The sequence below is a fragment of the Pelophylax lessonae genome (assembly GCF_965119305.1).
Source record: "Pelophylax lessonae genome assembly, chromosome: 2".
NCBI classification, from domain to species: domain Eukaryota; kingdom Metazoa; phylum Chordata; class Amphibia; order Anura; family Ranidae; genus Pelophylax; species Pelophylax lessonae.
The window spans coordinates 16776325-16803652 of record NC_138769.1 but is presented as its reverse complement, the minus strand read 5'-3'; the positions used below and the strand labels follow the sequence as shown (position 1 = coordinate 16803652).

At 43.4% G+C, this 27328-nt stretch overlaps 1 protein-coding gene across 1 annotated transcript in view; it reads right to left on the bottom strand.

Moving 5' to 3' along the window:
- Window positions 1-27328, bottom strand: part of LOC309547919 (uncharacterized protein) — a gene marked incomplete at its 3' end in the record, with an annotated part of 128217 nt that overhangs the window by 545 nt on the left and 100344 nt on the right. The window contains exons 3-4 of the mRNA XM_082247919.1: window positions 10635-10898; window positions 10289-10374 (exon numbers count right to left, since the gene is read on the bottom strand). Of these exons, the coding sequence (XP_082104045.1) occupies window positions 10289-10374; window positions 10635-10898 (350 nt within the window). The remainder of the gene's footprint in view (window positions 1-10288; window positions 10375-10634; window positions 10899-27328) is intronic.

Below are 27328 nucleotides of genomic sequence, written 5' to 3'. Positions count from 1 at the left end.
TGCCAACACAGTGGATCTAAACCCCGAAACAAATATGTACCGTAATATATTGCAGCTTATCAGTCCCTAGATGTGATGGATGCATTCATTTTCTGTTGTTTTCCTTTATTTTCACCTGCCTGGTATATCTATGAATAACATACTTCCTGTCCTAGGGTGACAACGCTCACTCACTGCACTGTATCTGTGTAGAGATGCGTTGTCACCCTAGGCTGCTCTCCTGAATTGGACTACAAACAGGTCTTCATCTCCATGACATGGGGGAGGGGAATTCATAGTAGAAGCTTGAAAGGAAGAGGACACTGAATATCTGGCAGGATCGAAAGCTATAATAGAAAAATAGTGCAGCGCAATCCTAGTGGTAAAATTATAAAATCATGCAGAGTCCCAGTGTTAATAGGTGTCCATATAAACAGATAAAAGTCTCCAGTGTAAAGTGGTCCTAGGGCAATTCCATAAGGTGCTTGTCTCCACGAGTGCTCATGCAATCCCACCACCTGTTCACACTGCCGCTCACCTTAACAAAGAGACCCTACAGGGTCAACCAGCATTTCATCTCAAAATCAAAGCATCCTCACACTTTCTTCCTTAAGCGTAGTAAATGATTACACCTCCGATGCACTGTCAGCTCCTCAAACAATGTTACCAATATGTGTAGGAGACAAGAAAAAACGATCTAATGCTCTCTGTATGCAATCAAGCACTCTTTAATCCATATAAGAAAACAACTCACATTTTTGAAGAAAATAACAGCGCATATCTGCAGAGTTTGCAAGCAGGCGTGCATCAGGTCCACCAACCCGGAAGAGTGAGAGGCGGCCGCGGGTCACGTGACATCCCTCGTACGCGTTACGTCCGTGAAAATAAGCGGGACTTCTTCAGCAAGGGTCACGTACCATACTGCGGACCCGTCTTTTATGACAATATGATCTGCCCACCTCCTGTCTTCAATTAACTAATCAGTATGATTCCAAATGGAAACAGGAAACAGGAAGTGATGTACACCGGAAGTGATGTACACAGGAAGTGATGTACACAGGAAGTGATGTACACAGGAAGTGATGTACACAGGAAGTGATGTAAACTAAGGGCAGGAAGTAAACACTGCATGACCCTTAAGCCAGGACCAGCCTGTATTCTTATATGCAGTGTGTACGGGCAATTTAAAAACTTTCCACAAGAACCAGCTTGTGGAAATACATTAAATACAATTTAATAAATATACTATGCCCAAATTTAAAATAATACATCTTCCCATAATCCAAAGGATTCAATGGGTGGTAATCGTCATTGTGACTCCGGCTAAATCTCAACTCTCCACTGGATGGCGTATCTGAGCATTGCCTAATCATAAATGTGAACAATAAGTGACATATACACAATAATGCACATAAAATTATTAAAATTACAAAATATAAACCGCAATGTGAATACTATAAAAGACAAAGAACAAAACAATAAATATATTCCCTATAAAATATAAAATATAAGAATATGGGAACATTAAAAAGGCAAAAAATATCTCATCGGTCAGAAATAAAACAGTTGAGATCAAACTCAACATTGAGTCCTAATGGCGTTAAAACTTTACATTCAAAAATCCAATAAGACTCCCGTTGACTCAACTGTCTAATAAAATTCCCACCTCTCCAGTGTGGGTGGACTCTCTCTATTCCCCAGAATTGCAACCCACTGGGATTTTTTTGATGGAATTTTTTAAAATGTCTTGAGACACTATGCGTTTCTAAACCTTTACGGATATTAGTGATATGCTCGCCCACCCTGACGTGTAAAGCACGAGAGGTACGTCCTATGTACTGAAGGCGGCATTCACACTGTAACATGTACACCACCCCTTGCGTTTTACAGGTGATCAGATTTTTGATGTTATATGATTTATTAGTAGCAGTAGCTACAAATTCTTTTCGTTTCTTTAGGTTCTTCTTGCAGCTCTTACAGGTAGCACATTTCCCACATGTATAGGTGCCAGAAAGAAAAGAAAAAATATGATTCTCCCTGATACGAGGTGGGTCAACAACCCCAGGCGCGATTTTATCTCGCAGTGAAGGGGCCTTCCGGTAGATAAACTTAGGGAATTCTGTCAGATGGGGTCCTAGAATTTTGTCCTCTTTAAGGATAGGCCAATACTTTTTAACAATACGTTCTACTTTTTTGTAGTGTATATTGTAATCAAAAATTATTCTGTAACCTGGATCCACTGGATTAATTTTGTCTCCATTCAGGAGAGTATCGCGGTTACTCCTTCCCACATCCTCCAATTCTTTTCTAATGGGGTCCTTTTTGTATCCTTTCTCAAGAAAACGCTTTTCCAAAACCTTTGATTGTACTTGATAGTCACTATCCGAAGCGCAATTGCGTCTTAATCTAGTGAATTGTCCCCTTGGAATGTTGCAAAGCCACATCTGGTGGTGACAACTATCCAAGGGGATAAATGCATTCCTATCAGTAGGTTTGAAAAAATTCCTTGTTCTCAAGGCACCTTCGTGTTTATAAATCTCAAGATCGAGAAAGGCAATCTTTTCCTTCTCCAAATTCCATGTTAAAGTGATATTTTTGGTGTTACTATTCAACCTATCCATAAATGTTTGCAGATCTGCCATGTCTCCTTCCCATACCATAAAAATATCATCAATATAACGTCTGTAACAAATAAGTTCCTGTGGTAGGGTGCCAAATACAGCCTCTTCCTCCCAGTGGGCCATGAAAAGATTGGCCACACTGGGAGCAAACTTGGCCCCCATCGCTACTCCCCTTGTTTGGAGGTAGTAGCGATGGTCGTACCAGAAATAATTCCTGTTTAAACAGAAGTTCAAACTTCTGTATAGGAATCTTTTGTGTTTATTAGTCAGAGTTGAAGTGGCTAGGGACCATTTGACTGCTGCTAAAGCGTCCTCATGTCCAATGATAGTGTATAAAGACCCAACGTCTGCTGTAATTAATACACTATCATTGGAACACGGCAAATCATTCAGGAGTTGGATCATATGCTTAGTGTCTCTCAGAAAGGATCTTGTTTCCCTCACAACTGGCTGTAGATAGTAATCAATATACTGGCCCAATCTTGAAGAAATGGAGTCTATTCCATTCACGATTGGGCGGCCAGGGGGGTTATCTGTACTTTTATGAATCTTAGGGAGACAATAGATAATTGGTCTTCTACAAAAAAGGGGATTAAGATACGAAGCCTCTTTATGACTCAATACCCCTTTTCTTTCTCCTTTTGTCACTAGAGAGTGCAATTCATCCTTAAACTCCAACATGGGATCATGGGGCAGGATCTGATAAGTGCTCCTGTCACCCAGGAGTCTCAGCATTTCCCCTCTGTAATAGGTTCCACTAAGGACTACCAAACCTCCTCCCTTATCGGCAGGCCGAATTACAATGTCACTCCTATTTTCAAGTGACTGAATCCCTCTTTTTATGTACTGGGGATCTGATACTCTTTTCACATTTAATTTCTCTAAGTCCCCACAGACCATGTTGCGGAACACTTCTAAATGTTTTATATCTTGGCCTGGAGGGTTAAAGGTAGATCTATTCCTTAGATTAGACTGATTAATTGTATCAGAAGATGCATTTTTTGTAATCGGATTGGAGAGGAAATATTTCTTAATATTCAACTGTCGTGTAAATTTTTGAATATTAATATACGTCTGAAATTTGTTAAGATTTCTGATGGGGGCGAATTTCAAACCCTTATCCAGAACCCTCATCTCATCTTCTGTGAGTGGGATCCCGCTAAGGTTAAAGACTCCAGCTCCTACCGAGGTCTCTGTTTTTTTGACTTTTCGTCCTCCCCTGCATCCTCTCGATTTTTTCGTTTGCCTGACTGAGGATGGTTCCCTCTCCAGGGGTGTTCCTGTTGCGGGGTTCTGAATGCTCGTGGGGGGAGCTGAGTCTGTGGTCCCCTCCAAGGGGACCCTCCCCCTAAAAAAGAAGAGGAAGAAGCGGTCGGATTGGAGTACCCTTGATTCTCTTGATAATCTCGAAGAGGAGCAAATCTATTACTTGAAAGATCAACTCCTTCTCTCTTCGCTGGGTAAGGGTGATAGTTTCCTCGACCCCTTCCCCTCCCTCTTCCTCTTCCTCTTCCCCTAACCATCTGCCACTGATTGGTATCTCTATGTGGAGGTGGTGGGTCAGAGATTGGGGCATATGTAGAGAACGAGGGGGGGCCATAGTCATGTCCCCTACCCCGTCCTCTCCTATTTTTTCCCTTCTTCCCTCTTTGATGGAAAACCTGGGAACGTTGAGGCAGAGGTGTTACAATTTGATGTATAGACCCCTGGGACCTTTCTACATTTATATTATTAGAAGAAGAGGAGGCTTCCATTTCTTCATTTCCCCCCCCTTCCATATTGGAAGATGAGGGTTCCAAGAAGGACTGTTGCCATTTAAAAATATCATTGGAACCAAAATCGGTCAGATCTCTCTGATATTTACTTTTCTTTTTCTCTTGAATGTCCCTATCCCATTTTTCCATTTTAATTTTCAAATCTTTAGAAAGTCTCTGAAAATCAGAATGATCCTTTTTAAGCTCTAGTTTGTCCTTTATTTCTTTAATTTGTAATTCAACCATATCTTTTTTCTTACGTTTGCGGATTAATAGAAAACTTAAAAGTTCTAAACCTTTGGAAATAAAAAATTCCCCCCATTCTTTGAGGGAAACTTGATCCAACAGACCGTCATTAGGAGGGACATCCCACCTAAGACGTCTGGGAATAATTTTTGCAGATAAATAGTATTCAAATGTTAATATGTCCCACCAGATTTTTATGTTTTTCTCGAACAAATGTCCAAGTTTTTTAAACAAAAAACCTAGATCCTCTGGATCTTTACGGGGTACGGGAACATTAGAGAATACTTCATTCACCTTCACTTCCCTTTGTTCTAAAAACTGAAATATATCCATGTCCTGCAGCTGAATAAAGGAAGATTGTAAACAGAATCAAATAAAAAGAAATATTCAGCGCTGGACTCTTGTACACACCACTAATAAATGGACCAGCAGCTAAGCACTCAAGGGCAATATCTCCAAAACACCTTCTGAATACATAATAGAAAAATAGTGCAGCGCAATCCTAGTGGTAAAATTATAAAATCATGCAGAGTCCCAGTGTTAATAGGTGTCCATATAAACAGATAAAAGTCTCCAGTGTAAAGTGGTCCTAGGGCAATTCCATAAGGTGCTTGTCTCCACGAGTGCTCATGCAATCCCACCACCTGTTCACACTGCCGCTCACCTTAACAAAGAGACCCTACAGGGTCAACCAGCATTTCATCTCAAAATCAAAGCATCCTCACACTTTCTTCCTTAAGCGTAGTAAATGATTACACCTCCGATGCACTGTCAGCTCCTCAAACAATGTTACCAATATGTGTAGGAGACAAGAAAAAACGATCTAATGCTCTCTGTATGCAATCAAGCACTCTTTAATCCATATAAGAAAACAACTCACATTTTTGAAGAAAATAACAGCGCATATCTGCAGAGTTTGCAAGCAGGCGTGCATCAGGTCCACCAACCCGGAAGAGTGAGAGGCGGCCGCGGGTCACGTGACATCCCTCGTACGCGTTACGTCCGTGAAAATAAGCGGGACTTCTTCAGCAAGGGTCACGTACCATACTGCGGACCCGTCTTTTATGACAATATGATCTGCCCACCTCCTGTCTTCAATTAACTAATCAGTATGATTCCAAATGGAAACAGGAAACAGGAAGTGATGTACACCGGAAGTGATGTACACAGGAAGTGATGTACACAGGAAGTGATGTACACAGGAAGTGATGTACACAGGAAGTGATGTAAACTAAGGGCAGGAAGTAAACACTGCATGACCCTTAAGCCAGGACCAGCCTGTATTCTTATATGCAGTGTGTACGGGCAATTTAAAAACTTTCCACAAGAACCAGCTTGTGGAAATACATTAAATACAATTTAATAAATATACTATGCCCAAATTTAAAATAATACATCTTCCCATAATCCAAAGGATTCAATGGGTGGTAATCGTCATTGTGACTCCGGCTAAATCTCAACTCTCCACTGGATGGCGTATCTGAGCATTGCCTAATCATAAATGTGAACAATAAGTGACATATACACAATAATGCACATAAAATTATTAAAATTACAAAATATAAACCGCAATGTGAATACTATAAAAGACAAAGAACAAAACAATAAATATATTCCCTATAAAATATAAAATATAAGAATATGGGAACATTAAAAAGGCAAAAAATATCTCATCGGTCAGAAATAAAACAGTTGAGATCAAACTCAACATTGAGTCCTAATGGCGTTAAAACTTTACATTCAAAAATCCAATAAGACTCCCGTTGACTCAACTGTCTAATAAAATTCCCACCTCTCCAGTGTGGGTGGACTCTCTCTATTCCCCAGAATTGCAACCCACTGGGATTTTTTTGATGGAATTTTTTAAAATGTCTTGAGACACTATGCGTTTCTAAACCTTTACGGATATTAGTGATATGCTCGCCCACCCTGACGTGTAAAGCACGAGAGGTACGTCCTATGTACTGAAGGCGGCATTCACACTGTAACATGTACACCACCCCTTGCGTTTTACAGGTGATCAGATTTTTGATGTTATATGATTTATTAGTAGCAGTAGCTACAAATTCTTTTCGTTTCTTTAGGTTCTTCTTGCAGCTCTTACAGGTAGCACATTTCCCACATGTATAGGTGCCAGAAAGAAAAGAAAAAATATGATTCTCCCTGATACGAGGTGGGTCAACAACCCCAGGCGCGATTTTATCTCGCAGTGAAGGGGCCTTCCGGTAGATAAACTTAGGGAATTCTGTCAGATGGGGTCCTAGAATTTTGTCCTCTTTAAGGATAGGCCAATACTTTTTAACAATACGTTCTACTTTTTTGTAGTGTATATTGTAATCAAAAATTATTCTGTAACCTGGATCCACTGGATTAATTTTGTCTCCATTCAGGAGAGTATCGCGGTTACTCCTTCCCACATCCTCCAATTCTTTTCTAATGGGGTCCTTTTTGTATCCTTTCTCAAGAAAACGCTTTTCCAAAACCTTTGATTGTACTTGATAGTCACTATCCGAAGCGCAATTGCGTCTTAATCTAGTGAATTGTCCCCTTGGAATGTTGCAAAGCCACATCTGGTGGTGACAACTATCCAAGGGGATAAATGCATTCCTATCAGTAGGTTTGAAAAAATTCCTTGTTCTCAAGGCACCTTCGTGTTTATAAATCTCAAGATCGAGAAAGGCAATCTTTTCCTTCTCCAAATTCCATGTTAAAGTGATATTTTTGGTGTTACTATTCAACCTATCCATAAATGTTTGCAGATCTGCCATGTCTCCTTCCCATACCATAAAAATATCATCAATATAACGTCTGTAACAAATAAGTTCCTGTGGTAGGGTGCCAAATACAGCCTCTTCCTCCCAGTGGGCCATGAAAAGATTGGCCACACTGGGAGCAAACTTGGCCCCCATCGCTACTCCCCTTGTTTGGAGGTAGTAGCGATGGTCGTACCAGAAATAATTCCTGTTTAAACAGAAGTTCAAACTTCTGTATAGGAATCTTTTGTGTTTATTAGTCAGAGTTGAAGTGGCTAGGGACCATTTGACTGCTGCTAAAGCGTCCTCATGTCCAATGATAGTGTATAAAGACCCAACGTCTGCTGTAATTAATACACTATCATTGGAACACGGCAAATCATTCAGGAGTTGGATCATATGCTTAGTGTCTCTCAGAAAGGATCTTGTTTCCCTCACAACTGGCTGTAGATAGTAATCAATATACTGGCCCAATCTTGAAGAAATGGAGTCTATTCCATTCACGATTGGGCGGCCAGGGGGGTTATCTGTACTTTTATGAATCTTAGGGAGACAATAGATAATTGGTCTTCTACAAAAAAGGGGATTAAGATACGAAGCCTCTTTATGACTCAATACCCCTTTTCTTTCTCCTTTTGTCACTAGAGAGTGCAATTCATCCTTAAACTCCAACATGGGATCATGGGGCAGGATCTGATAAGTGCTCCTGTCACCCAGGAGTCTCAGCATTTCCCCTCTGTAATAGGTTCCACTAAGGACTACCAAACCTCCTCCCTTATCGGCAGGCCGAATTACAATGTCACTCCTATTTTCAAGTGACTGAATCCCTCTTTTTATGTACTCGAAAGCTATTATCTGTTCTTGATGAAGATATTCTTAGACTGAAAAAATAAGACAAATGCAGCCACCACATCTAAGGGCTGATATTCTTTAAAACCATCCCCACACACTCCCCAACCTTTATCTGTACCAGATGTCACTGCACAGACCTCATCCACAAACGAATAATGCATCCACCTGGCTTCTCCTATGTATCCCCTTCATTCCTATCAGGGCTGGTGCAAGGATATTTGACACGCTAGGTGAAACCTCATTTTGCTGCCCCTTGGCTCCACCCCCTTGTGTGCTGCCCATGTACTCACATGCCTCCCAAATTTTAAACTTGAGAATGATGGACACATCAGGGAGACAATGACCAGCAAAAAGTGGGTGTGGTCACACGATTATGGGAGGGTCTTAAGGGCCATGGTTGAACAAAACCTGGGCTTCCTTTTACCTATAAACTATGCTTTGATTGCTGTGCCACAAGCTGGAGTCTCAGGGATACATATAAACCTCAACACAATCATTTAGAAAATTATTTCCAATACATCTGGTTTTGTATACACTGAAAACAGACAGAGAACTTAGAGTATTATGAAGGACCTGAGGGACCCGGGATGGAGCCAGAGAATAAGTCTTGCGGTATGGATAAACCCTTAGGGAGAGAGGTATTTGGAAGAAAGGAAGGCAGGGGGATTACTACAGTACATGGAAGGAAGGATCACTATGGCTCTTGGAAGGCAGGAATGATCCCTATGGCGCCTGGAAAGCCAGGAAGGAAGGATCATTATGGCACATGGAAGGCAGAAAGGATAACGATGGTACATGGAAGGCAGGAAGACTATGGTACATTTAAGGAAGAGAGAGAGAGGGGAAGGTTCACTCACCCAGGGCTGCATTGTCTTCAGAGGCTCAGGAAGACATCAGCACAGGAGCACTGGCTGCTTTGAACTCTCCCATCTAAACCCCGTTCCCAGACACAGATTGACTGCATGCGGGGGTTGTGTGCGGGCACAGGGGGGGGGGGCATGGGGGAGGAGGTGGGGCAGACCTAGACTACCTCCTTCTCCCTCCTCTTATGGGATATAAATGGGCGGTGAAGGTGGGGTGACTGTGTTGCTTGGCACTGAGCAAAGCTCAGCCTGGTGTGCATCAGACAGGGGAACTAGTGGAGTCCACTGCCCTAACTAATGTGCACTCTAGGCCGGTGCCTACAGGTAGCGCTGGCCCTGATTCCTATCCTAAGATGACCAAAATAAGAGCCCTGAGTTGGTTATAGCAGACCTTGACTTAAGCATGAATATAAAACCAGAATGGATAATAATAGAAGAACTGGAGTGCTCACTTTTCTGGAACAGTTGCTGCTTCGGTTTTCCAGTGCTGCTTACACAGTTATAAGTAGCTGGATTTGGTTCAGTTTGGCTAATTTCCTCCTTCGAATGAAAGAAAAAAATGGTCGCACACCACCACGGAATCCAATGAAGAAAAGTTCCTTTATTCACATAAGTGGTACAAGGTACAGTAGATGCATTTCACACGACTGCTACGTGCTTGTTCACTATGTTAGTGAACAAGCAGGAAGCAGTCATGTGAAACGCATCTACTGTCCTACCCTGCTGTACCTTGTACCACTTATGTGAATAAAGGAACTTTTCTTTATTGGATTCCGTGGTGGTGTGCGACCATTTTCTTCTTTCATGCTTCTCCTGGTGGTGAGCCGAGGTTCAGCACCCACCTTGAATAGTGGACTGAGACTGGCCTGAGTGGTGTCATCTCTCTTCATTAATTTCCTCCTTTAGTAAAGATCATGTGACCAGCACCTGAAACAGAACTCTGTCTGCAAGAGGAACATCAACCAACCCGAGCTCTCAACTCCCCTTCAGAAGACATCACATGACCAAAAAGTCAGGCTATACTGTAGGGAGTATAAAGCAGCATTCTCTCCAGGAGCAGCAAGTATTTCACACCTTACATTGCTCTTCATACTTTCCAGAAACCGCTAACATAACTTTCAGTATAGATCCATGTTAAATCAACCGACTCGCTCTAGAGGAGACTGCTGATCTAGAGGAATAAACCGATCACAGAAAGGAAAGATGTAACCATTACTCACCAGAGACACCAAGATAATCCCAATAATCACACCGAGCACTCCAGGAATGAGAAGTATTCGGGATCTTCTATAATCTGATGGAAGATCTGTCAGAAAATAAATACAATGATTAGAACACATCTCTGTGTGAGAGATTACATGTGTGATCAATATACAATGTATCCGTTCTACAGTCTGCTTTGTTACATTACAATGTATATACATCAGCAAACTTCTGCTTTATTATATATAAACCTGCACACTGACCTCATACTGTATACTTTATACACACACATGGATACAAATAGTGCAAGTCCCAGGGAAGAATGACAACATCTCCCATCCCCCCAGTAATTGTCCCTCTCACCTCTGATCTCCAGCCGATATTCCCGGATCTCCTCACTGACCGGGTTTGTGATCCTGACCCGGAATCTCCTCTCGGCGTCGTCTCTCTGCACACTGGGGATAATCAGCGTCCTATTGTCATCTATCAGCCGGTATCTTTCAGGGAGAGGCTCCCCGTCCACCTCCCAGGTCACAGCGCTCTCTTCTCCAGAGAACTGGACGCTCACAGCCATCTCCTCACCCAGCCGGCCGCCATTACTGGTGATGTTGGAGATGAGAACCGGATCTGGAGGATTACAGTCACCATCAGTCATAGGTCACCAACACAGAGCCCAGATACATGGAATAGAGTGCTAGCTCTTATTGTATACTTATATACACTGCTTAATACTCATGTGACCTGAATCCTCTTCCCCCACATACAGTCCCCAGTGTTATATGACTGTATCAGTTAATTTCCCCGTGGTACAGGAAATTATTTTAATTTTGGGTTCTGGGGTGCAGACATTTCAGAAAATTTTGATTTTTTTTGGGTTTTTTTGTTAATTTATCTAATGAATTTTGATCTCTCTGTATTGCTGTATTCACTATTGCTTTGGAGTCAAAGTATTTTTTGGTTTTTATGATTTGGGTTGGATTTTCCTGCAGGGCTATTTACTTCCCCATTTGGATTTGAAACATGTCTGCCTTTGTTACCCCCCATTACATGGGGGATGATGGGTGTAGTAGTGTACAGAAAGAAGATAAGGGTGTTTATAAGTTAAGTTCAGCTGATAGGAAGTGACAAGGAGCGGACATTTCTGGAAGCAGCAACAGATATTTTCTGTATTTGCTAAAAATATTAGTCTATAAAAATAAAATGAATGCAGACAAAATATTTAAGGACTGTAAGCTGCAATTTATTACATTTTTATTTAGGGGTTTAGTTATCTTTAATAGAAAAAGAAGAGTCAAGAAAATTCAGTCTGGCAATCACATACCGTGTCACCTCCTCTTATAGAGCTTACCATTCCATCACTGACCCCCCCATCCCACCACCATAACTTACCCCCCCCATCACTGCTACAAGTGTAAAGTGTAGCTGAAAGCCTCTCATCTCCCCATGGTCAGAGGAGCAGTGCTGTGCTCACTGCAGTGGCCATATAGAAATGTTCCCCCATCCACAGCATGTGCTGCCAATTACTTTTTTTTTTTTACAGAAACCTTTGGATAACCACTTGCTGACCAGTGACTTACCCGCATGTGCAGCTGCAGAGCACTCAGTGGCGGTTTTAGGCATGGGCGAACGGGGAAGCCGCCCGGGCGGCATTTTTTCATGACACGTGTGGGGGCGGCACATGAACTTGGAGGAAAAAAAAAATCATCTGTGACGCTAAGCGGTTTTCTATTATCTATGACAGCGTTTCCCAACCGGGGTGCCGCGGCACACTAGTGTGCCGTGAAGAGTTCCCAGGTGTGCCGCAGCAAAGTGGCCAAAAATGTCCTCAACCAAGCAGGCATTTGGTAAAAGATTGTTTTTCGCCACCAGTTAAACCTTTTTTTGATAACAGCGGTGCATGTCCGCTGTGTCAATCATTCATGTAGCTGCTGCTTACACTGGGAAAGCTATGTGAGTCGCCCGATCACGTCCTGCCAACCGATGACATCATCATCGGTTGCCAAGGGCCGGTCTAAAGTCCGCACAACTTGCTGGGATGCGATACTTCCCACTCTTGTCGGAGTAGCCAGGGAGGCATGTGTACCCGTGTGAGAGAAAAAAAACTGTGAAGAGTTTCTGAGCTGTCCGTAGAGTTGTCACTAATGTGCAGAGCTAATGATAAACAGTGCCCTGAATGGGGAGGCTTCTTCCAGCTTCCTGAGGGAAGACAGCGCAGCGCCTTCTAAGTGCAGCAAGACATTTATTGAAGTGTGTGCAGCAGTATTACACTCACATTTAGTCGGTGAATAAGATGCAGTTAGTCAAGTAATGTTGATCATCAGGAGCATCACTGGAGCGGGTCCTGGTGGTGGAGGCAGTGGATCCTGGTGAGAGCGGCAGGGGGGGGGGGGGGGGGGGTTTCTCCGTGTGTACAGGGACGGCCTCGGTGGTGTCCGTGGGCTCCCCGTCAACTGGTGGAACGCTGGCACTCGTGGGTCCTGGGATCCTGACGTCACTCCTGGCGGTGATGCGGGATGCTACGGCGACGAGTTATCGGAGCATGCGCTCCTTCTTCACGGCCGTGAAGAAGGAGCGCATGCTCCGATAACGCATCGCCGTAGCATCCCGCATCACCGCCAGGAGTGACGTCAGGATCCCAGGACCCACGAGTGCCAGCGTTCCACCAGTTGACGGGGAGCCCACGGACACCACCGAGGCCGTCCCTGTACACACGGAGGAACCCCCCCTGCCGCTCTCACCGGGATCCACTGCCTCCACCACCAGGACCCGCTCCAGTGATGCTCCTGATGATCAACATTACTTGACTAACTGCATCTTATTCATCGACTAAATGTGAGTGTAATACTGCTGCACATACTTCAATAAATGTCTTGCTGCACTTAGAAGGCGCTGCGCTGTCTTCCCTCTTGTCTCCCCCCAGAGATCTCTTCTGTCTCTTCCGCCGGCAGCCGCTACAGTGGACAGCTACCCCCTGAACTGTTTGGGGGTCCCCCTACCCCTGGTGTTTCCCTTCTCCCTTCCCCCCCTCCCCCGGGTCCCCAGGACCAGACTTTTTTGAGACCTCTTCTTGCGCCAATTCACCACTAAACCATCTTCTTCCAGCTTCCTGGCCTGCTCGGCGTCCTCCCGACATGAAAGTGAAAGTCAGCCAAGCAAGGAGGAGTCTGCATCAGGCAGGTCAGTAGATCTGCATTTTTTTTAAAAAGGCTATATGTATGTATCAGTGTGTGTATGTATGTACAGTGTTTCTCTGTGTGTTTGTATGTGCTGTATGTGTATACATATATATGTGTGTGGATGCATGTACTGTATGTGTGTGAGTGAGGGATGGAGTCTCGCCCGGTGAGCAATTTCATGTAGAACCGCCACTGAGAGCACTAATGAGGAAATCTGCTGGGCCTGTATCCCTTTAGACTTGTTTCTATTGTGAATATCTCACAGAAATGACATTTTTGTTGCAGGAGATGCCAGAAATCTGATTTGAATCTTAGTTCACACTTCTGGGAAAATTGGTGAGCCAATCACACAAGCAGGAAATTAGGTTTCTGGGGGTGTGGTCAGTATACATTCTGTGTACAGAGCAGCTCCAGGCGGCCATTATGCATTTTCAGAAAATTACAGAGCTGTAGCATGAAAGTGGAGTTACCCTTTAAATGTAAATTGCAGCACTTAAAGGAAGCATCTCCTCAATAGAGATCCTAATAATACCCAATTCTAAAGTCCTGCAGATCCACCATTATGCAGGGAAAAATTGTGTGTAGGATGATAGATTTCTAAGGTGTCATGCTGTCCCCCTGATTAGTTATACAACAAGGAGAATATGGTCCCAAATTGGGGTTTAATACAGCATGCACACAAGGAAAGGAATTGTAAAAAAATCAAAAAGTTTATTGTATACACATATTATAAAGATCACAATAGGACTTGGGTATAAATCCAGGCCTGTTTAAAACATACAGACATACTGTATATACAGAACAGACAGAGTTCCATCATCTGTGCAATTATCAGTTACCAAATCAGCTAATCAGCATAGGATAAGCCAGTACAAAGGGATTCAGAACCGGTGATCCCGACATGTTTTGAAATCTATTTCTTCTTCAGGGGAAGTAGCACAGGGATGTCTGTTAAAAATATTTGGTATAAGAAATCAGCAATAAATTGAAACAATGAATGCATAGGTAAGTATCTTATCTGTGTGTAATACACAACATAACAAAATACAGGTGTTACAGTCACAATTTTTGTGTTATCTATACATGTATAGACATAGCGCAGTGCTTTGAAAGACCACCTACATAATTGTACATACACACACACACATACATACATGGATTTACCCTGGGTATGTCTGTAAGGTTAGAATAAGAACAAACTCAAATCTATACTGAGATTATGAGAGAATCCTCACTTGGTGTCTTCAGTAAACCCAATGAGAATCATAGCAGGGTATGACTAGTGATTCAAGGATTTGGGGGGAGAGCCTCCAGTCCAAGGTATGTGGATAATGCCGTGTAGTGAAAAAAAGAGGGAAATGGTCCTCAAGCAGGATGTTATAGTATGGCGCCAAAGGGAAGGGGTCCGTAGAGGGTCAACCCCCCCCCAGAAAGTCATCCCACAAGGATCACCCAAAGATGAAGCAAATCGGAAAATTATCCAGGAGGCTAAAAGATATATTAAAGTAAAGTGGTATCAGATAATATCAAAAAAATCCCTAGGTTTAAAAGGTACAGTCAGGTCCATAAATATTGGGACATGAACACAATTCTAATCTTTTTGGCTCTATACACCACCACAATGGATTTGTAATTAAACAAACACGATGTGTTTAACTGCAGACTTTCAGCATTAATTTGAGGGTATTTGCATCCAAATCAGGTGAACGGTGTAGGAATTACAACAGTTTGTATATGTGCCTCCCACTTTTTAAGGGACCAAAAGTAATGGGACAGATTAACAATCATAAATCAAACTTTCACTTTTTAATACTTGATTGCAAATCCTTTGCAGTCAAGTACAGCCTGAAGTCTGGAACGCATAGACATCACCAGACGCTGGGTTTCATTCCTGGTGATGCTCTGCCAGTCCTCTACTGCAACTGTCTTCAGTTCCTGCTGGTTCTTGGGGCATTCAGTTTTGTCTTCAGCAAGTGAAATGCAGGCTCAATCGGATTCAGGTCAGGTGATTGACTTGGCCATTACATAACATTCCACTTCTTTCCCTTAAAAAACTCTTTGGTTGCTTTTGCAGTATGCTTCGGGTCATTGTCCATCTGCACTGTGAAGCGCCGTCCAATGAGTTCTGAAGCATTTGGCTGAATATGAACAGATAATATTGCCCGAAACACTTCAGAATTCATCCTGCTGCTTTTGTCAGCAGTCACATCATCAATAAATACAAGAGAACCAGTTCCATTGGCAGCCATACATGCCCACGCCATGACACTACCACCACCATGCTTCACTGATGAGGTGGTATGCTTTGGATCATGAGCAGTTCCTTTCCTTCTCCATACTCTTCTCTTCCCATCACTCTGGTACACGTTGATCTTGGTCTATTCTGTCCATAGGATGTTGTTCCAGAACTGTAAAGGCTTTTTTAGATGTTGTTTGGCAAACTCTAATCTGGGCTTCCTGTTTTTGAGGCTCACCGATGGTTATCATCTTGTGGTGAACCCTCTGTATTCACTCTGGTGAAGTCTTCTCTTGATTGTTGAATTTGACACACATACACCGACCTCCTGGAGAGTGTTCTTGATCTGACACACATACACCTACCTCCTGGAGAGTGTTCTTGATCTGGCCAACTGTTGTGAAGGGTGTTTTCTTCACCAGGGAAAGAATTATTCGGTCATCCACCACAGTTGTTTTCCTTGGTCTTCCGGGTCTTTTGGTGTTACTGAGCTCACCGGTGCGTTCTTTCTTTTTAAGGATGTTCCAAACAGTTGATTTGGCTACACCTAATGTTTTTGCTATCTCTCCGATGGGTTTGTTTTGTTTTTTCAGCCTAATGATGGCTTGCTTCACTGATATTGACAGCTCTTTGGATCTCATATTGAGAGTAGACAGCAACAGATTCCAAAAGCAAATAGCACACTTGAAATGAACTCTGGACCTTTTATCTGCTCCGTAAATGGGATAATGAGAGAATAACACACACCTGGTCATGGAACAGCCGAGCAGCCAATTGTCCCATTACTTTTGGTCCCTTAAAAAGTGGGAGGCACATATACAAACTGTTGTAATTCCTACACCTTTCACCTGATTTGGATGTAAATACCCTCAAATTAAAGCCGAAAGTCTGCAGTTAAAGCACATCTTGTTTATTTAATTTCAAATCCATTGTGGTGGTGTATAGAGCCAAAAAGATTAGAATTGTGTCAATGTCCCAATATTTATGGACCTGACTGTATATTAAGGGAAAGGGAAGGGGGACTTTCTACAATAGCAAAACTGTCCAGAGCTTACCTAGGCCCACAGGAACACAGGGGTTCAACGAAGAGCAAAGTAAGGGATCCTCTTGATCCCAATGGATCAAATGGTAGCCAGGTAAGGAAAACACATAAAGCTCACCTAATAAAATGAAGGTGCATGATAGTGACAATCAAATCAGAAGTACTAAAACACACTAGCAGCGCTAAAATTCATAAATAATAAATGAAGTGCAGTCCATTGGGATAATGTCCATATGTTCATATAATCATGCAATGTGCCCAGAAACCGTGAATGGATATATTGCACTGGACCCTCCACCGCACCAACGTGCTCCCCCTAATGAGAGACACTCACCAGAAATCTGGTCATACAGGGACTTGTAATGCCAGCCTATCTCAGGCTCAGAAAACGATATCCACAGGAATTTCCCAGGACAAACGGCCCTCGATCAGTCTCAATCGGATCAATTCTTGTGGCCGACCCACAGGAGATTCCAATTACATCAGGGGTAGTACATGTGAAAATAATAGCTCACATAGGGCAATATTGCATGGCTAAAATCAGACTTTATTACCCACAAAAGGATCCCCAGTAGCTGATGCACTTACAACATATAAAACAAAGCAAGCTTGTCATATAAAGGATGAGGCATAAACCTGCGTGTAGAGGCCGATCCCCGTGGTGTCAGTTCGCCGCCGGTACCAGGCTGTAGCGAGCATCGGGTTCAGCATCAGACGCCAGGTCCTACCTCGTGACCGCATGACCACGCCCTGACGCGTTTCGTTAGCAAGTAACTTCAACTGAGGGCGTGGTCACGCGTGTACGGTCACCGCTATTTGACTATACCGACGGGGCGGGGGCACCAATCAGCCGGATGACGCAGGACCATCCCGCTCGTCATCACTTCCGCCCTTACCGGAAGTCATATCATGTAACATTGGCTTCCACCCACACAGCGAATCACTGCCATCTCCGATCAAGACTATCCATTTTCCACAGCGCCTCTAGGGACGAAAAGGGAACTGGCACTTGTCGGATCACAGGCAGATCATATAGCCTATATATACATAATCAATATGTTACAATAAATAGCGACTTATTACAACAAGAATATCAAAATAAAAAGGTGATTACCATTCAATAAACATAACGATAATCACATGCATATTGTAAAAATTGTAAAAATTAGATAAAATTATCATTAGGATAATACATAAAAAACATCATTCTATATTTAAAATTAACCATATTAAAACAGGAAACAAAGGTTTAAACGACTAAATCCAAGAGGACAAAAGCATCACATGAGACAGGGGAAATTAAAAAAGTTAATAATCACTGATGAAACAGTTGATGTCTAAATCAACGTTTAGCCCTTTGGGGTGTAGAGAGTTGGTCAAAAATATCCAATACGTTTCACGCTTGGACAGCTCTCTTACTCTGTTTGAACCCCTCCAGACCTGTTTGACATTTTCAATTCCCCAAAATTTCAACTCACTCGGATCTTGATTGTGATACTTTTTAAAATGTAAAGAGACATTATGGTCCTTATAACCATTTCGAATATTTGCAATGTGCTCTGAAACACGTATTGCAATAGTTCTCTTCGTTCTTCCAATGTAAATTAAGCCACAAGGGCACTCCAAGCCGTATACCACATGAGTGGTATGGCAAGTGATGAGATCCTTAATGTCAAAGGTCTCACCATTCGCGGAAGAACTAAAAGAGGAAAATCCTCGCAAATGGGTCCGCACCTGTCTACATGTTTTGCAACGACGACAGGCATAAAAACCCGTCCTGTCGTCCCAAAACATGGAGGGCTTGGTGGGGGGGGTCAAGGACCTTGCACACCAATTGATCCCCAAAAGTGCGCGCTTTTTTTATATACAAAGGAGGGTGTAGATGGAATAAGGCTCCCCAAAATCCTATCCACACTCAATACACCCCAATGTTTTCTAATAATGTCCTCTACATCTCTATATTGGGAGTTGTATTGTGTGAGAAAACTCCACTCCTGTTTGTTATCAGTTGGTCTAACAGTATCCACCAGGCATTCCTGCTGAGAAATGCCTAGGACTTCCATGATGGTACTATCAAGCTTCCGTTCATCATAACCCTTCTCACAGAAACGATGTCGGAGAACCTGAGCCTGTGTCAGAAAGTCCGTATCTGAGGAGCAGTTCCTCCTCACCCGGAGGAACTGCCCCTTAGGGATATTTTGTAACCAACGTGGGTGGTGACCACTATAAATGGGTAAATACCCATTACGGTCAGTGGGTTTAAAGTACACACGAGTCTCCAGTGTGTGATTTTTTACCATCACTTCTACATCCAAAAAATGGATGGACTCCTGACTCCAACTAAACTCCAATTTAACACCGTTATTATTGGAGTTGAGTGAGTCAGCAAATTCTCGCAGGGTACTTTCTGGACCTTCCCATATGAAAAACAGGTCATCGATGTACCTTCTGTAGATCTTCAGCTCGTTCTTAGCAAGCGCATAAATATACCGATCCTCCCACTCCCCCATAAAGAGATTGGCGAGGCTGGGAGCAAATTTAGCTCCCATTGCCACGCCACGTTTCTGGTTATAGAATGTTCCATTAAACCAGAAATAGTTGTGCGCTAAGCAGAACTCCAGTGCGCATTTCAAGAATCTCTTTTGGGGGTCCGGGAGGTCGGTACGACTACAGAAGGCCCAATTCAGAGCTAGTAATGCATCCTCATGCTGAATTATAGTATATAGCGAGGACACATCCGCTGTTACTAGAAAAACTTCTTTATCTGGGGATATCTGGACTTCCTTCAAGGCCCGGAGGAAATCTTTGGTGTCCTTAAGGTACGACCTCAGATTTACCACACTGGCCTGTAAGAAGAAGTCCAGGTATTCACCCAGTCTAGCGGTAACTGAATTGATCCCATTGACGATGGGTCTGGCTGGAGGATTATGTGCGTCCTTATGTATTTTAGGCAGAGTATATATCGTTGGTACTCTGTTAAAACTGGGCATAAGGTATCTCTGCTCTTTATCCGAAAGAACCCGATGATAATAGCCCGACTGTATCAGGTCTTTCAAGATCCTCCTATACTCTAGGGTTGGATCCCTTCTCAGCTCCTCATAGGTCTCTGTATCTGAAAGCATACTGCTGAGTTGGTTCAGATAGAAATCTTTCTTTAGGATCACTACCCCTCCCCCCTTATCAGCAGGTCTAATTATGACATTTTTTCTTTCCTCCAAGGCCTCCAAACCCTGTTGGATGTGTCTAGGGTTCACCCCTTTTCTGGGCCGCAGAGCTGCCACATCCTGCAGCACCAGATTTTTAAACACATCCACACAGTGGTTGGAGGACTGTGGAGGATTAAACAGGGAGCGGTTTTTTAAACCACTATCCACCCCCACAGTGGTATCCACACTGTAAGATCGACTGTTGTTACTAACTCGATTTGGATTAAGAAAATGTCTCTTTAAATTAATTTTTCTCACATACTTATGCACATCTACGTACACATCAAATTTGTTGAGGGGTCTATGCTTGGCACATTTCAAACCAGCATTTAAAATGTTAGTCTCTTTTTGCGTGAGAACAATGCCAGCCAAATTGTACACACCCGTTAATCCACTAGCCTTCTTTTTTTGTTGGTACTTCCTCCCTGCTCGACATCCTCGCCTACGTGTTGTGCTTGGATAGGATATTGGGAGGATGGGCCGGCCCTCGGTGGATAACTCGGGGGACCCCATTCCATGGGTCTCCCCCTCCAGGGTCTGCCACCCCGTCTCCCTCCCCTGCCCCGACCGCCCCTCCATAAAAAAGGGCGAGGTGGGGGTACAGGCGTGGATGGCGCATTCGCGTCACCCAATGAATCATACCTGTTATACCGCCCCGTCGGTATAGTCAAATAGCGGTGACCGTACACGCGTGACCACGCCCTCAGTTGAAGTTACTTGCTAACGAAACGCGTCAGGGCGTGGTCACGCGGTCACGAGGTAGGACCTGGCGTCTGATGCTGAACCCGATGCTCGCTACAGCCTGGTACCGGCGGCGAACTGACACCACGGGGATCGGCCTCTACACGCAGGTTTATGCCTCATCCTTTATATGACAAGCTTGCTTTGTTTTATATGTTGTAAGTGCATCAGCTACTGGGGATCCTTTTGTGGGTAATAAAGTCTGATTTTAGCCATGCAATATTGCCCTATGTGAGCTATTATTTTCACATGTACTACCCCTGATGTAATTGGAATCTCCTGTGGGTCGGCCACAAGAATTGATCCGATTGAGACTGATCGAGGGCCGTTTGTCCTGGGAAATTCCTGTGGATATCGTTTTCTGAGCCTGAGATAGGCTGGCATTACAAGTCCCTGTATGACCAGATTTCTGGTGAGTGTCTCTCATTAGGGGGAGCACGTTGGTGCGGTGGAGGGTCCAGTGCAATATATCCATTCACGGTTTCTGGGCACATTGCATGATTATATGAACATATGGACATTATCCCAATGGACTGCACTTCATTTATTATTTATGAATTTTAGCGCTGCTAGTGTGTTTTAGTACTTCTGATTTGATTGTCACTATCATGCACCTTCATTTTATGCGGTTAGATTTATAGCAGCAGCTTTTAGATATATCATTTGTTTTAGCATTTTATATATCACTCTATACACTTATAGGTACCTGGTAATAGCGCCGGTTGAGTAAGTAATTGTAGTCCCCACTTGTGTCCGTTTCACTTGCTCCTTTTGGATATTTTTGTGTTTTAAAACCTGGCTGCTATGGATGTCATATCCTTTTTGAAGAATAGGAACCTCATTGAGGAAACTATTTTTTCTGCTGAGTTTATAGAGGAACCATCACATGATCTAACCTTAAATCTCACCTTGTTAGGCAACTTACTTGAGAAACAAGTGAGAACATGGTGGGATATCTGTACCTTTAATCAATATATCAAAGAGGGCATTATAATGAGGAGTTTGAGGTGGGACGTTAGTCCCCAGGACGCCCTCGATGATGAGGTATCTACTAAGGAATGGTTAGATTTTTTCAACAAAGCAGGTACTGACTTACAACAATTAGTACTGAAAAGGAAAAAACGTAAAATGGCTCTTCTTGAAAAGAGGATTGCTGAATTACAATTAATCCTGGAGCCGGATAAAGATCTAGCTCAGGTTATTAAGTTTAATACAGATGTAAAGAAGAAATTAGATAAAATAGATAAGGACACACATAAAGAGAAAATTAAGAAATATAAGAGGGACACGTTAGACTTCAGGACCAGCAATATATATGCTTGGCAAAATCCGCCGGGACAGTCTATTGCACGGCCCATGGAGTCGGTTCCCAATACCCCGCTCCCATCCACCTCTAGTGGTATGGGTGCTAATTACTATGTCAATTCGGCACCACCGATGCCAAATAAAAAGGGAAAGAAAAAGGGAAAGACTAAATCCAATGACAATAACTATCCATCCAACCACGATCAATGGCAACATGTTCCTTTTAGGAATAGTGGGCAAGATGGATCTATATATAGAGGAGGTCTTAATTCACCTAAACCCCTCCCAACCTCTAACAGGTATGATTCATTGGGTGACGCGAATGCGCCATCCACGCCTGTACCCCCACCTCGCCCTTTTTTATGGAGGGGCGGTCGGGGCAGGGGAGGGAGACGGGGTGGCAGACCCTGGAGGGGGAGACCCATGGAATGGGGTCCCCCGAGTTATCCACCGAGGGCCGGCCCATCCTCCCAATATCCTATCCAAGCACAACACGTAGGCGAGGATGTCGAGCAGGGAGGAAGTACCAACAAAAAAAGAAGGCTAGTGGATTAACGGGTGTGTACAATTTGGCTGGCATTGTTCTCACGCAAAAAGAGACTAACATTTTAAATGCTGGTTTGAAATGTGCCAAGCATAGACCCCTCAACAAATTTGATGTGTACGTAGATGTGCATAAGTATGTGAGAAAAATTAATTTAAAGAGACATTTTCTTAATCCAAATCGAGTTAGTAACAACAGTCGATCTTACAGTGTGGATACCACTGTGGGGGTGGATAGTGGTTTAAAAAACCGCTCCCTGTTCAATCCTCCACAGTCCTCCAACCACTGTGTGCATGTGTTTAAAAATCTGGTGCTGCAGGATGTGGCAGCTCTGCGGCCCAGAAAAGGGGTGAACCCTAGACACATCCAACAGGGTTTGGAGGCCTTGGAGGAAAGAAAAAATGTCATAATTAGACCTGCTGATAAGGGGGGAGGGGTAGTGATCCTAAAGAAAGATTTCTATCTGAACCAACTCAGCAGTATGCTTTCAGATACAGAGACCTATGAGGAGCTGAGAAGGGATCCAACCCTAGAGTATAGGAGGATCTTGAAAGACCTGATACAGTCGGGCTATTATCATCGGGTTCTTTCGGATAAAGAGCAGAGATACCTTATGCCCAGTTTTAACAGAGTACCAACGATATATACTCTGCCTAAAATACATAAGGACGCACATAATCCTCCAGCCAGACCCATTGTCAATGGGATCAATTCAGTTACCGCTAGACTGGGTGAATACCTGGACTTCTTCTTACAGGCCAGTGTGGTAAATCTGAGGTCGTACCTTAAGGACACCAAAGATTTCCTCCGGGCCTTGAAGGAAGTCCAGATATCCCCAGATAAAGAAGTTTTTCTAGTAACAGCGGATGTGTCCTCGCTATATACTATAATTCAGCATGAGGATGCATTACTAGCTCTGAATTGGGCCTTCTGTAGTCGTACCGACCTCCCGGACCCCCAAAAGAGATTCTTGAAATGCGCACTGGAGTTCTGCTTAGCGCACAACTATTTCTGGTTTAATGGAACATTCTATAACCAGAAACGTGGCGTGGCAATGGGAGCTAAATTTGCTCCCAGCCTCGCCAATCTCTTTATGGGGGAGTGGGAGGATCGGTATATTTATGCGCTTGCTAAGAACGAGCTGAAGATCTACAGAAGGTACATCGATGACCTGTTTTTCATATGGGAAGGTCCAGAAAGTACCCTGCGAGAATTTGCTGACTCACTCAACTCCAATAATAACGGTGTTAAATTGGAGATTAGTTGGAGTCAGGAGTCCATCCATTTTTTGGATGTAGAAGTGATGGTAAAAAAAAAAAAAAAAAAAAATCACACACTGGAGACTCGTGTGTACTTTAAACCCACTGACCGTAATGGGTATTTACCCATTTATAGTGGTCACCACCCACGTTGGTTACAAAATATCCCTAAGGGGCAGTTCCTCCGGGTGAGGAGGAACTGCTCCTCAGATACGGACTTTCTGACACAGGCTCAGGTTCTCCGACATCGTTTCTGTGAGAAGGGTTATGATGAACGGAAGCTTGATAGTACCATCATGGAAGTCCTAGGCATTTCTCAGCAGGAATGCCTGGTGGATACTGTTAGACCAACTGATAACAAACAGGAGTGGAGTTTTCTCACACAATACAACTCCCAATATAGAGATGTAGAGGACATTATTAGAAAACATTGGGGTGTATTGAGTGTGGATAGGATTTTGGGGAGCCTTATTCCATCTACACCCTCCTTTGTATATAAAAAAGCGCGCACTTTTGGGGATCAATTGGTGTGCAAGGTCCTTGACCCCCCCACCAAGCCCTCCATGTTTTGGGACGACAGGACGGGTTTTTATGCCTGTCGTCGTTGCAAAACATGTAGACAGGTGCGGACCCATTTGCGAGGATTTTCCTCTTTTAGTTCTTCCGCGAATGGTGAGACCTTTGACATTAAGGATCTCATCACTTGCCATACCACTCATGTGGTATACGGCTTGGAGTGCCCTTGTGGCTTAATTTACATTGGAAGAACGAAGAGAACTATTGCAATACGTGTTTCAGAGCACATTGCAAATATTCGAAATGGTTATAAGGACCATAATGTCTCTTTACATTTTAAAAAGTATCACAATCAAGATCCGAGTGAGTTGAAATTTTGGGGAATTGAAAATGTCAAACAGGTCTGGAGGGGTTCAAACAGAGTAAGAGAGCTGTCCAAGCGTGAAACGTATTGGATATTTTTGACCAACTCTCTACACCCCAAAGGGCTAAACGTTGATTTAGACATCAACTGTTTCATCAGTGATTATTAACTTTTTTAATTTCCCCTGTCTCATGTGATGCTTTTGTCCTCTTGGATTTAGTCGTTTAAACCTTTGTTTCCTGTTTTAATATGGTTAATTTTAAATATAGAATGATGTTTTTTATGTATTATCCTAATGATAATTTTATCTAATTTTTACAATTTTTACAATATGCATGTGATTATCGTTATGTTTATTGAATGGTAATCACCTTTTTATTTTGATATTCTTGTTGTAATAAGTCGCTATTTATTGTAACATATTGATTATGTATATATAGGCTATATGATCTGCCTGTGATCCGACAAGTGCCAGTTCCCTTTTCGTCCCTAGAGGCGCTGTGGAAAATGGATAGTCTTGATCGGAGATGGCAGTGATTCGCTGTGTGGGCGGAAGCCAATGTTACATGATATGACTTCCGGTAAGGGCGGAAGTGATGACGAGCGGGATGGTCCTGCGTCATCCGGCTGATTGGTGCCCCCGCCCCGTCGGTATAGTCAAATAGCGGTGACCGTACACGCGTGACCACGCCCTCAGTTGAAGTTACTTGCTAACGAAACGTGTCAGGGCGTGGTCACGCGGTCACGAGGTAGGACCTGGCGTCTGATGCTGAACCCGATGCTCGCTACAGCCTGGTACCGGCGGCGAACTGACACCACGGGGATCGGCCTCTACACGCAGGTTTATGCCTCATCCTTTATATGACAAGCTTGCTTTGTTTTATATGTTGTAAGTGCATCAGCTACTGGGGATCCTTTTGTGGGTAATAAAGTCTGATTTTAGCCATGCAATATTGCCCTATGTGAGCTATTATTTTCACATGTACTACCCCTGATGTAATTGGAATCTCCTGTGGGTCGGCCACAAGAATTGATCCGATTGAGACTGATCGAGGGCCGTTTGTCCTGGGAAATTCCTGTGGATATCGTTTTCTGAGCCTGAGATAGGCTGGCATTACAAGTCCCTGTATGACCAGATTTCTGGTGAGTGTCTCTCATTAGGGGGAGCACGTTGGTGCGGTGGAGGGTCCAGTGCAATATATCCATTCACGGTTTCTGGGCACATTGCATGATTATATGAACATATGGACATTATCCCAATGGACTGCACTTCATTTATTATTTATGAATTTTAGCACTGCTAGTGTGTTTTAGTACTTCTGATTTGATTGTCACTATCATGCACCTTCATTTTATGCGGTTAGATTTATAGCAGCAGCTTTTAGATATATCATTTGTTTTAGCATTTTATATATCACTCTATACACTTATAGGTACCTGGTAATAGCGCCGGTTGAGTAAGTAATTGTAGTCCCCACTTGTGTCCGTTTCACTTGCTCCTTTTGGATACATAAAGCTCACCTATTTGTAATCCCAGTAAATAGATTCACCTGTTTACCTTGGGAGGTCCTCGGATTAACCCCCAGCATTCATCCATATAATGGTGGACTGTAGGTGTCCAGCATAACATCAACGTCCTGCCCAGGGTCAGCTGGGGGGAGGGGACAAGGCCCTTTGAGGGAAGCATCTTCTCCGGGGGAATATTCCGATGGCCTCTAAATGATCCCCCAGCCCAGCGGAGTCCGGCGCCACCGCGCATGCGTGGCGACGTCAGATGCAGACGGGCCGCTGATACTTAAAGAGCAAGGGGAAGATGGAAAGCAAGCCGGAGGTGATGTGGTGACATGCCATCTCTGGGCGGAGAGAGAGACGGGGACCGCATAAGAGAGGCCGAGCCGGACCAAAGGCACCGGGACGGCCTTTGCGTGCCGGGGGAATGAAGAAAAGGGGGGGGGGGGGGTGACAGGTCACAGAAATTTCTCCAAGGCGCAAAAGAAAATAAAAGACAAAAAAAAAGGGGGGTTGGAGGAGACAAAAAACGTGACAGTAAAGTCTGATAGTAAAATCAGTCAATAAATGTCTATCATGACTCACCAACGGTTTTGGACGTGCACGCAATTGTTATGAACGAGCCCCCAATTATCTCGGACGAGCCCCCAAAATGTTTTGCTTGCGTCTATCTAGCAAGGTTACTTTGCGGTACAAACAAGAAGCTCAGACCTCTGCAGTGTATAAATGTGCTTTTACTATGCAAAAGCAATCTGTACATACAAAACTATTACAATATTAGGAACATAATACAAGACTGGCAGATACAGATAAAGAAATATCAAGAATACTTAACTGAAGATGTTTTTTGCCATGGAGTCCCATTCTATGATGCACATGGCACAGGGAAATCAGCATCAAGCACTTGCTTCATGGATGTTTCTGTGTGAGACTAAGGCTCCATGTACATGGGACGTTGTAAATGGCCGTTTAGGAGCAGTTGGGCGTTTTTTTCAGAAGCCCCTGAACCCACCGACATGTTATCTTATCTGTCCATGTACACAGGGTCGTTTACAGTCATTTGCAGGCAGTTGAGTTCAGGGACGTTTTTTGGAACGCAATTATTTGCGTTCGAACGTGTGTTTCCCGGCGTTTCAAATGCAAAAACGGGACCGAACGC